General features: G+C 37.4%; 1 protein-coding gene across 1 annotated transcript in view; it reads left to right on the top strand.

The window, feature by feature from the left end:
* The window catches only part of fyco1b (FYVE and coiled-coil domain autophagy adaptor 1b), a 31,198-nt gene extending 27,930 nt beyond the window's left edge, over positions 1–3,268 (top strand). Inside the window, exon 18 of the mRNA XM_041803518.1 lies at positions 25–3,268. Coding sequence (XP_041659452.1) covers positions 25–100 — 76 coding nt within the window. The 3' untranslated portion in view covers positions 101–3,268. The remainder of the gene's footprint in view (positions 1–24) is intronic.
* The last annotated feature ends 9,471 nt before the right edge of the window (positions 3,269–12,739 follow it).

Here is a 12,739-nt window from a genome sequence, read left to right as displayed (position 1 = left end):
CCTCTTTGTTTTCCTCATAATCAGATTCATCTCAAAGAAAGTGCTGTATCATCTGAGCCTGGACAAGCCTGTGGTCTACGATGGAACCGACTTCCTCTGAACAAGAACCTGGAGGGTGAACTATTGGAAAACTGACTCTTGAGTCATTCAGGGTTTTTAAGCTCATGAGAGGCATTTCAAGGCAACTGAGGTCGCGGTCGGCCAGCAGTTAGTAGCCTCAGTGAAAGGTTACAGCATTTTAAAGATGTCCATCTTTGCTGTCTCTTTGAACATGTACGTTACTCAGCACATTAAAGCCCAACGGGCTGAAAACAATGAAGGAAAACCACACTATATTACTGAATGTGAGCAGGCGCTAGCCTTTTATCAACATTTGATGTTGTAGTTTAAATTTACATCAAGGGAATCAAACTCTACTTCTCCTATTAATGACTGGAGGTTTGTTGCGCAGATGAAGTGTGCACATTATGTTTGTTTTTTCGTGTGCACAGACAGGTTTCTCAGCAGCTGCTGATGTTATTATTAAAAATGTTTTACTGCAGATCAAAGGCTGTTCTTAAGCTTTAGACTGAGAGCAATTGTTTGATAACTCTACTGTTTAATGCTTTATTTTAGTCTCTTAAATTAATACTTCTGTCTTCTAAATAGGATTTGTTCTTTATATAGATGAGTAAGAGATATGGTTAAAATCCTTTTAACTGTCTAATTTAATCCTCTGACGTCGAAGTTAACTTGGTTTAATGTTTTAGAGGACTTCTTGTTAGTTGAGAGACCACACAGAGATGTTTCTGTTTTAAGGCCATCAGACATTAGGAAAAATCCAAGGTTTTTTCAAATTGTTTGAGAATAACGGTAAACTTACAGCAGCTCTAACTGAACACACAAGATAGACTGTTTTCACATATCTACAGCAAAGATATGCCTCACATCTATCTGGACCACTGCCTATAGTCTGTGTTTGGAAAGTGCAGAACCTTTGAAAAAAAATCTGGGAGGATGATTGGACTACAGTCTGTCTGTCTCATTCATTCAGTAGCTGCTGTCATTGCTAACTATTAGTGGTGAAACAAATGCATGCCAAGAAAAGCTTTTAGTTTGTGTTCTTATATTTAAGAAATGTCCAGTTTGATTAAAAACTGCCATTACACTATACTTACATCCAAGCTCACCACCTTGTAAAACAACTAAACCACACATGTGGCTACTGCCTCGTTCTCCTCAATGATGCTGATTGGTCCACTATGTTCTCAGACCGAAGTTCTTCAAGGTGCATCTGCCTGCTAGCGGACATTGAATCTGGCCAAATCCATCAGCTTTGTAAGGTTAGGGTGGCTAAACCTATCCACATTTAACATAGAAACAAAGAACAAAGAAACTCTAATTCTTTGATAAAGCCACATTTTTTGGAAAAAAAAAAACATTGTAATTAGAAACTAAGGAGCTGCAGAAATCCATATCTCTTTCCGTAGAGATAAGGAAATATGTTTGTATGGTACTAACTTCAAATGCTACATCATTGCAGTTATTTAGATTTTTCAATTATTAACATTATTGAACATTTAAACTGTAATTCGTAGAAAATAATTGTATTTTGGTATGTTATAGCCCTGATTCATTTTCAATATTGCCATTATTCATATTCTGCATCTTGAAATTCAACATTACCCACTGAGGCTGAAGACACCAACAGATAGTCAATGAAGAGCTAACCTGGTGTAAATCACGTAAATCTCTGTCAGCTTTAACAGCATCTATTCCATATCACGAGAGACAAAAATATATGTAACACTCCAGACATATGACTGGAATCAAAGAAGAAACAAATGCTGAAAATATTTTTAAACTGTATCTATTATGTTGTTTTAGATGCCTGAACTACCTTTATATTTGACTACAGTAAACCTCATTTATCTGTGACCTTAACTCAAAGTGTTTTACTCGCTTAAAGTACTGTTAGAAAAAGAAGTTATGTTACTAACTCTTTAAATTGGTGTGTTGATATAATGCTGTTGTAGAACTAGTGTTGATTAGTGGAGATAACTGTATCCAAAGCATGTGCTGCAATCTGTTTTGAAGTTCATGCAGATTTCAAACACAGTACAGTATGTTAAAGCTTAATGCCTTTCAGCTGCAAGATGTGAAAATGAAAATATTTACTGCGATGCAAACACTAAAAGTGTAAAAGGAGGAATTAGGATATCTCTGTAAGATTCAGTACCATGAAACTATTCACTTTGTCTCTGGGAAACAGCTTTAATTCTCACAGATTCCTTGCAGTTGCAGCTGAACAAAAAAAAGATCTAATTTTCTATGCATGCAAACATTGCAGAGTGCACATGTTTCTCAGACATGATTCCTTGAGGGTAAATAAAGGGAGCTCATATCAAAATGTAAGTTTCAGTGCTTTAAATATATATTTATTTTTCATTAAATTTGCATTAAACTAAGGGAAGATATGAGCTCTGTTTTGTCTTAAGATTCATAAAGCCTTTAGATGAAGATGTGTTTGTTTTGGAAAAAAACAAACAGCGATTAAACTAATGCTTTTATTTTTAGAGTGTTGTTTTCTAGATAGATGTGTTTACTGTTGCTGTGTGATCTGATCTAAAGAAGGTCAAGAGTGTCAGACAAAAGGTTTTAGATTCAGCATACAGCCCTTAAATACTCCAAAAAATCACTTTTATACTTGAAGTTGTTTTATATGGATGTTTATTCAAAGGTTTTAATGTTGTTATTTGCCTTTATTCCTCAATCAGCAGTCATTTTTGTCATCAAAAGACTGGCATAAAAAGTACTGCGAGACTATTTTGCTATTCAAGAATTAACAATTTCCATAATGTCTTCCACTATTTTAAAACCATTTTGTAACATGTATGTCACTATAAAATGGGGAAGAATATTGGGAAAACTTTTGTACATATCTCATCAAGAAGGTTGATTAATTGCCAAATATATTTGGGGAGACATATTTGTCTATTTTATTGTTAAAAGGAGTTTCTATTTAAAGGCATTGCAACATGATTGCTATTTAATGCACTTTTCAGGGGGCTTTTTGTCTGTATCCCATGAGCCTTTGTGCCAGTTCATAGATGTTGGTTTTCTTTTCCTCTGTATGTAGTGAGTGTGTGATTGTAGATGTTACAGATGGATCTGTTAGAGTGATGATTTAAGTATTTGACTAAAATGATTGTTGACAAGCGTTTGATTAGAATATCATCTACATACTTGAGATTGATAATAGAATGGATTTAAGTTGTGGATTAATAAATGAGGATTGTGTGATAACTCTTTTTCATTGCTGCTCACTATAATAGAATTTTACTCTTTTTTTACCTCTTTAGAATAACTGTAAAGACAAAGAAAAGTATTGACACTTCATTGATGATTACACTTTTTCATGTCATTCAACCAGGCTGAATATTATACTTTTACACATTGTGCAGGTATCAGGTACAACAAAACAAATTTGAGCAGCCAAAAATAGAAAATATTGACCAATGTAATTTTATATTAACTAAAAATGAACAGGTAGATATGAGAACACTTGCATAGAGCATGAATACATTAACATAAGTGCAGGAACCCAACTAGATTTTGACTCTTGTACATCCATCAAAAGGGTACGGAAACATCATACGAAAAAGTATGATCTTGTTTTCACTTGCATATTCAATTGATACCCGTGAAACCATAAATATACATACAGTTAAAATGGTAACATCACTGCAGACACCACACACCAGAGATGCACACAAGTCATTTTTGCAAGTCCAAGTCAAGTCTCAAGTCTTTGCGCACAAGTCCAAGTCAAGTCTCAAGTCACTGATGTGTGCAACTTGAATGCGACTCGAGTCCCCATCTCTGCCACACACCCCTGACACAACCTGTTTCAACTCATCCCTTCTGGTAGGCATTAGAGACCTGCATGTCAGATCAACCTGATGGAAACAGTTTCTTCCCCCAGGCCACTCAACAGTTACAGAGTCACTCTAATATCATCTTTTCTTGTCTATTTATCAACAGACTATAAACATCTTTAATTCTGTCACAAATTTGATCATTTTAACATTGGGTTGTGTCTGAATTGACTTGGAGCAGGCTTCTATGAGATTTCTGAGGGCATGTGCCCATTCATTCTGTGGAGCATTTATGAGATCAGGCTCTGATTGTTGGACAAGAAGGCCTGGCTTGCAATATCGGTTCCAGTTCATCACAAGGTGCTCGACTGGATTGAGGTGAAGGTGGACCAGTAAAGTTCTTCGACACCAAACACATCACAGTGCCACACTGAAAGTCACTGAGCTCTTCAGGAAAGCAAATTTTATATCACAAATGTTTTGAAATGGAGATTGCGTGGCTAGGTACTTGACTTTATACACCTGTGGCAACAGGTCTGATAGAATCACCTGAATTCAGCAATTAACAGGTGTGGCCAAATACTTTGGTTCATGGTGCATGGTTTTAAAAGCCCTGCACTACACAGTATTCAACAGAGGTGCCAACATCCTAGAGTTTTTTGTTTGTTTGTTTTTTTGAGAGGGGTCTGCAGACCGTTCATCTAAGACGCCAAGTATCTCAGAACAGAACTGCCATAATTAATTCATTTAGCTACAATGTAAGCCATTGTAGCTAAGTTGGATTTAGCAAATTGAGCATTAGCAGACATAGCGAAAGCTAATAGATTAGCTAGCTACATAGATAATGTATCCATGTCACACAGCTGCGTTGTGAGCCTAGCTTTAACTATGTAGCTCCCGTATCTATAACTACATTGGAGTTTTATCATGAGAAAACCATGTACATTACAAAAGTACGTACGATGTTATTCGTAATATTTATCCCCCAGCAACTGAAGCTTACCTACCATTAGCTTTGTGCTAAAGTGGTTTTCAACATTGAAAAATGCCACAAAATGTTGGCGTTTGGAAATGTCCATTTCCCTAAAAAGCTCATACAACCGTTAAAACCCAATGAGAGGTTAGAAGAACACCAAGTTAGAAGCTTACCTGTCCGAGAAGAGCTTCCAGATGGTAATCCAAGTTGAGAGCGATGCTATGGCGTAGTTCTGTCCATCTTTGAAATGCTTGTCATTTGTCCTTGTTTTATTTCTAGTGGCATCGGCTTTCCTTCCTTGGGCTGCTTTTCAGTGTGGGCTGTCGTTTTTAGTGTCAGAATAGCAAGGTTTTCAGGCCGGTGAGTCCGCCATTAACAAGTTGTCTGAGTGCTGATGTGCACGCACTCTACCTTTGCAACGGCCAATAGGAACACTCCCTCCCTTCGTCCTGAGCCGCGATTGGCTGCGAGAACCAGCCTCCTCATTGGCTGGAGCATCGTGGACATGAATGTCAAAACATAAAAAAGTTCTCTATGAAATTGCTAAGAGGTGTAGCTCAGCATGGTGGAGCCACGGCTTTAAACCATTATGACTCCGGGTGCCTCCAAGTTTTCAAGTTTTTACATGATTCCAGATCAAACGAAATATATCCTTTTTATGCCTAGTCTTCATTCATAAACATGGAAATCGGGCCTTTTTTAACACAAATACTCGAGCCAACACTGGAGGCGTGACCATGCCAGCTCACTCACTGTAGATAGGGGGCAGAGAAGTGCACAATTAATACATACAGTACATGCCATACTTCTCTACCAGTGCCATTGAGTAGACTAGAGGATCCCTTCATTCAATCATTGAAAATAATCTTTTGAACACCTCTGTTCTGTACATACAGCGTTACAACAGCATTGCAAGGTTTATACTGTACTTACCAAACAACGTCGCATACCGCTTCTTTAGCCTCCTGAGAACTGAGCTTTGTTTTCAGTGCATTTTTACTTTCTCCCATGTAATTGGGATCAGTAGGACCTGATAAGTGTGCAAGCTCAATCTTGTCTTTGAACAGGTATTCTTTTTACCAAAAAATGATATACACAAATCTCCCGAAGGTCCTGTAAGCAACTAGGTCACATTTTGAGGATATGTTTTGGCTGTGTGTTGGTCAGGTGATCAGCTGTTGGGGGTCCTCAATCAGTAAGGTGTCAACACTGGAAAGGTATGGTAGAGGCCTTTTTGCCCTTATTTTCACAATGGACAACAAGGACTTGTTAAGGCCAAGCATCAGCAATATTTCCACAGTGAATTTGGAACATTTTTGAAAATTCTCTTTTCTAAATCCACACATGCCATAACATTTCAAAGAGAATCAGCTAAAATGTCTGTGGAAATTCTCAAATATAGCTTTAATTTATCCCATTAAAAGTTCCCCTATTTTTTTTTTTCATATTCCCCGAATGACACAGTGAAACTTTATCATAAAGCCTAAACGTCCTGATAATAATTTTCAAAAAGCTAATGAAGCTTATTCCCCCATAAATTTCCGAATTCCCCAACATTTAAAAATACATTCTACAAAAATATTCTTTGAAACTGACAAAAAATGACCATTAACAACCCTGAACTTTCCATGGAGTATTTTTTATTTTTTATATTTTTGAACATTTCAAAAGACAACCTCCCCAAAATTACCAATGAAATTTTCCCATATTTGTAAAGATTTCCCAAATTTACATAAAATTACTGAAAAATTCCAATGCCCCCCCCCACACACACACACACAAAAAGAAAATCAAATACATTTCCCCAAAATTAAACATACATACCCACATTGCTTTGAAAATACCTTCAAACATCAAAATGGATTGCCAGTATCCAAAAATGTCCACGAGATGCCAAGAATTTTCCAAACAAAATCTTTGGTTATTGGTCTGTTTAAAGCCATTGTTTTTGTATTTTTCAGTTCTATAATGATAGTTCAGTTTAGTTTTTATCATTAGAGAGCTGAAAACAGCTGAAAATATTTAAGTCTTGTAACTAAGGGGGGAAAATATTTTCACATTCAGAGCATATCCCTCAATTTCCTAATATTTTTGTACAATAGTTTTATGAGTGGAAAAGAATATTAAAAGGAAATTTGAACTAGAGATGACTTTTTTCAGTCCACTCAACTAGTTCCACAATTTATCCTAACTTGCTAACTAACACTAACATATATATATATATATAGTCAAATTTTTTAAGGGGGGAAAAAAATCCAAACCTATCTGGCCCTGTGTGAAAAAGTAATTGCCCCCTGAACCTAATAACTTGTTGTGCCAACCTTGGCAGCAATAACTGAAATCAAGGCGTTTGCGATAACGGGTAATGAGTGTTTCTCATCACTGTCAAGGAATTTTGACCCACTCTTCTTCACAGAATTGCTTTCGCTCAGCCATATTGGAGGGTTTTCCAGCATGAACTTCCATTTGAGGTCACACCACAGCAACTCAGTTGGATTTAGAGCAGACCCTGACTGGGCCCACTCCAAAACCTTGATTTAGTTTTTCTTGAGCCATTGAGAGGTTGACTTGCAGGTGTATTTCGGGTCGTTGTCCTGCTGCATAACCCAAGAGCGCTTGAGCTTGAGGGCACATACTGATGGCCGGACGTTGGCCTTCAGGATTTTCTGGTAGACAGCAGAATTCATTGTTCCATCAATCACAGCAAGTGGTCCAGGTCCTGAAGCAGCAAAGAAGCCCCAGACCATCACACTGCCACCACCATGTTTGACTGTTGGCATGATGTTCTTTTTATCAAATACTGTATTATTTTTACGCCCGATGTAACGGGACTCAAACCTTCCAAAGACTTCAACTTTTGTCTCTTCAGTCCACAGAATATTTCTCCAAAAGCCTTGTGGATCATCAAGATGTTTCTTGAAAAATAGGAGACGAGCCCTTGTGCTCTTTTTGGTCAGCAGTGGTTTTTTGCCTTGGAACTCTCCCATGGGTGCCATTTTTGCCCAGTGTCTTTCTTATGGTTGAGTCATGAACTCTGACCTTAACTGAGGCCAGTAAAGCCTGCAGTTCTTTGGATGTCTTTCTAGGTTCTTTCTTTCTTTCTTTTCCCGGATGAGTCGTGGTTGCACTCTCAGAGTGATTTTGGTTGGCCGACCACTCCTGGGAAGGTTCACCACTGTTCCTTGTTTTCTTCATTTGTGGATAATGGCTCTTACTGTGGTTTGCTGGAGTCCCAAAGCCTTGGAAATGGCTTTGTAACCTTTTCCAGACTGATAGATTTCAATCACTTTGTTTTTTTCATTTGTTCTTGAATTTCTTTGGCTCGTGGCATGATGCGTTTCTTTTTGAGATCTTGTAGCCTACTTCATTTTGTCTGACAGTTTCTATTTAAGCAATTTTTTGATTCAGCAAATCTGGCAGTAATCAGGCCTGGGTGGGGCCAGTGAAACTGAACTCAGCTTTCCAAAAACTGTGTTTAATCACAGTTAACTCATGATTTAACAAGGGGGGTAATTATTTTTTCACACAGGGCCAGAGAGGTTTGGATTTTTTTTCCCCCTAAAAAAATTAAATAATCTTTCAAATACTGTATTTTCCATTTACTTGGGTTGTCCTTGTGAAATATAAAAATTGGTTTGATGATCCGAAACATCTAAGTGTGATAAATCAGCAAAAAACTCAGGAATCAGAAAGGGCGCAAATACTTTTCCACACCACTGTACATAACGATTAATCAATTAATTGATCATTAAAATTATAGATGCTTGAGTTGGCAGGTTTCTTCCAAACGCCCAGCCCCAGCGTGGAGTTCCAATGTTGTTGGACTCCTCTATATCAATGCTGTCCTCTCTCGATCCAGTGACATCATACTACACAGACTGTCATAAGGGAATAACACCACATAACTGCACATCAGTAAGTTTAGGCCAGGATGTAAGCACTAGGCATACAGGGGATAACTTATACACTAACAGTTTTGTCTTTAAAATCTAATATACCTTGCACTGAAGTCATTGCACTGCTTTGTCCTCACTGCTGCTGTTTTCCAGCTCCTCAACACCAACAACAGAAACTTTGTTTCTGAAAATGAGAAAAACAAGTTTAAACAAAATTAACACATGAAAATATATATTCAGCTGGCATTCACTATACTCATATCAGGGTCTGCTTAGGGCCTCACTTTGGCCAGGGGTGACCCTGCCTACGTGGGTTACGCTGGACTCAAACAGTTGAACAGTCCTAAAGGCCATTGAAATTCATTGTATAGCCTAGTCAGTTTCATCCCTATAGTAGCCTATAAACCACATTTCTTAACAAAAATGTTTGGGCCTGTAATAATTTTGTACTCCAGGCATGCCCACAATGGGAGGAAAAAGAGTGGGGAAAAAATGCTGTTCAATTAAAAACAATTTAAATGTATACAACACATCTGACATATAAAAGCAAATAAGTAATTGTGTTGGATGTACACATTTAAATTGTTAAATTTAATTAAAACATTTATTTATTTAGATATAGTTAATTGTAAATTAACCATAACCTAAAAATAACCCCCCCCCCAGGCAAGCCCTTACCAGAGATCAAAACTTGAGAGCCCTGTATAGCTAACTTAGCTTTAGCAATGTATGCTTTAGCAAATATAGCTAAAGCTAATGTAGCATTGTAGATAACAGTTTCTATGTTAAATAGCCACTTTGTGAGCTTAGCTTTAGTCACGTAGCTCCCTTAGCTTTAGCAATGTATGCTTTAGCAAATGTAGCTATAGCTAATGTAGCTATGTAAATAACAGTTTCTACGTTATTTAGATAGCTGCTTTGTGAGCTTAGCTTTAGTCACGTAGCTCCCTTATCTCTAGCTCACTTAGCTTTAGCTACGTAGTTCCCTTGTCTATAGATAACTTAGTTTTAGTAATGTTAGCTTTGGCAAATACAACTAAACCTAACTAAATTACATACATAACCTAGATACATTGATTACGTACCTGCTTTGTGAGATTAGCTTTAGCTACATTAGCAATATAGCTCAGTTATCTACATAGCTACGTAGCTCATGCAGCTAATGGAGCTACATAAGCTACTCTTGCTAAAGTGTCTTCCATGGTATCATTGAGGGCAAGCTTTTTTCCCACAAGCAGACTGATTACTTAATCATCTCCTGTCTTAACCATTAGCTTAACCCGTACCTAACCCATAAAAGAGGTTTAATCTGATTTTATAGCTAAAGTTTTAGTGTGTATTTCCAGTATGAGATATACAGTATCACAGATGAATGACCAACAGTCATGCTTTTGTGGGATTACATGACTGTAACTTTCTAGTCCTTGGACCACTCTAGTTTTTACGCACAATGTTCCTGTAGACTGGCTTTGCTTTTGGGTCATGAATTTTGGCTTGGTGAAATAGCATTTCAATACAGCCAATAAATTGCAATTTAAAAGGCAAAATATCCTTTGAATGTTTTACAAATGTTTTACTTTTAGAATTTACAATAGAATTTGGTTCCTTTTATTATTCTATCTTTTTTGAATAATACTCAAAATTGCAATTTTTTAAAATGTTTCATCCTTCAAAAGCAGCTTCTCCTTTCCCCTTTTCATATTTCATTCTGAGTCCATTAGAAAGCTAAATAATGTTTGTCTGTTTGTTTGTTTGTTTGTTTGTTTGTTTGTTTGTCTACGTACAACCTGCTCAACATTTTCTTTTTCACATGTAAAAAAGCCAGACAACCCCGCTTTGATACCTATGTAGTATTGGAATGGTTCTTCTGTCTTTGGGCTTTTTTAGCAGCCACAATACATTGTGCTTGTGCCTAAGGTATTGTTCCAGCAAGGTGTCTGTCTGAGAGATAGTGTTTATGTCGTGAGGCCTCTCTGTTTCTCAAGGTTAATGATCTCATTGTAAATCATGTCACATCCACCTCTCCCTCCTCCTCCTCCTCCTCCTCCTCCTCTCTCCTGCTTTCCTCTTCTCCTGCTTTCACTGAATCTGAATTGTGTTCTGTGGCTTTGCACATTTATGAACTTGCATGTTTTTGCTGGTGGTCGTTTATCAGTGGGTACTGAATGTTAATATGCACATGTGTAACCAATTCACAGACGGGGATATTCACACATAAATATGCAGAAATAAGCAATCTTGCACATGCATGTATAAAATGCACATTCCTGCACAGCCATTTCTACCTGTAGCACTACAGTCATCATTTCCTGCTCCCATGATGCTTTTCATCTGTTGAAAAGATCTATAGGGTGTGTTCCCTCACAATGTAAAAAAGAAATCTCTCTACTGAGCTCTGGGTGAAATGTTCCTGACAGTCACACTGGAATTAACATCTTCTTTACAAAAGCAACTTAACTAGTCAGCATTTAGCTCATTTATGTTATAAAAAAAGTGACATTTTGAAAATGTATGCCAGCAGCTTGTCAGAGTCTGCCACTACTCAAACAAAACATGCAAGACGTTTCATAACGTGTTTCCACAGAGGATCTCAGAGGAGATGAGTGTCAGTTATGTCACATTTCATTGTTACCTGAGATGTGTCATGAGTCATTTGTCTAAAAGTGCTCTTGTGTGAAGTGATGTGCGCTTCACAGTTTAACCTCTCTGGCAGATAAAAAGTGTTGAAGGGGACATAATGAAATGATGACACCCACTGACAGGCTGATTATTAAGGAAGGTGACATGAAAAGAGAAGCCGGTTTGATGTTTGAAACTCCCAATTTAAAGAAATTGCAGCTTTTATTTTCTTTTTTCAAAGTTCATCACAGTAGAGACAGGCCTATAAAAACAGCAGAGGGCTACATTTGAATTGTAGCTTTTTGGTTACAGACCTGCCCACAGACTTGGCTGGGCCCTTAAAAACCCAGTGAATGGGCTCCCCCGGTTGTGATTTATTACCATAAATACATGAGAGTTGGATCAGAAGCATTGGTGCTAGTGTCCAACTGAGTTGTTCAAAGTGTTTTTCGTACCACTTTTTAACCCCTTTTCATCACTATTTTTGCCCTATTTTTTTCCACATTTGACTAATTTTTTGCCACTTTTACAAGATTTATTTTTTCGGACTTTTGGGCCTTTAAAGAGAGAGAAAGGACAGTGGATAGAGCAGGACAGAGGAATGAGGGAGTGGGGAATGACATACGATAGGAGAGCAACAGGCCAGGCTTGAACCTGGGCTACCTGCATACATGGAGCATGATCTAACCTCTAACCACATGGCCATTTACGCCACCATTACGCCTCTTGCAACCTTTTTTGCCACTTGCCCCCCATTTTTGTTACTTTTTTAACAACTTCAGCTACCTATTTTTACCACTGTTTTACCAGATGTTTACCATTGCAACCTACTCTCACCACTTTTCACCCATTTTTGCCACTTTTTGCTCATTTTGACACCTTTGACTCATTTTCGTCACTTTTTAACCACTTTTCAGCATTTTCCACCCATTTTTGAGCCTTTGTTCTCTGTCTTTGCCCAATCATCCAACTTTTATCATTTTTTTTGCTTCTTTTAACCCATTTTTGCCACCATATATCCATTTCTGCCACTTTCTGCCCATTATGGCACCTTCTAACCATTTTTCCCCACTTTTCATTATTTTCCACTTTTTTCCCTTTCTTAACCAATTTCTGCCACTTTTATCCCAATGTTGCTTCTTTAAACCAGTTTTAAATTTTTTTTACCCATTATATTTCCACTATTTTACCACTTTTGCCACATGTTAACCACTTTTTTCTGCCAACATTTTTCACTTTTCATCCCATTTTTGTCCATTTTCACCTTTTTGTCCCTTTTTGCAATCGTTTAAGTATGTTTCCCTCAAAGTTATTTCAGTTTCTTCTTGATTTTCTGTTATCCTAACGTTTGTGCAAATCAAGGCCTTAGCTATGTAGTCTGACATCACTTT

Source organism: Cheilinus undulatus, linkage group 13, assembly GCF_018320785.1.
Source record: "Cheilinus undulatus linkage group 13, ASM1832078v1, whole genome shotgun sequence".
In the NCBI taxonomy this organism is placed as follows: domain Eukaryota; kingdom Metazoa; phylum Chordata; class Actinopteri; order Labriformes; family Labridae; genus Cheilinus; species Cheilinus undulatus.
The sequence above is the reverse complement of the archived record's forward strand: the minus strand, read 5'-3'. Positions and strand labels throughout refer to the sequence as shown.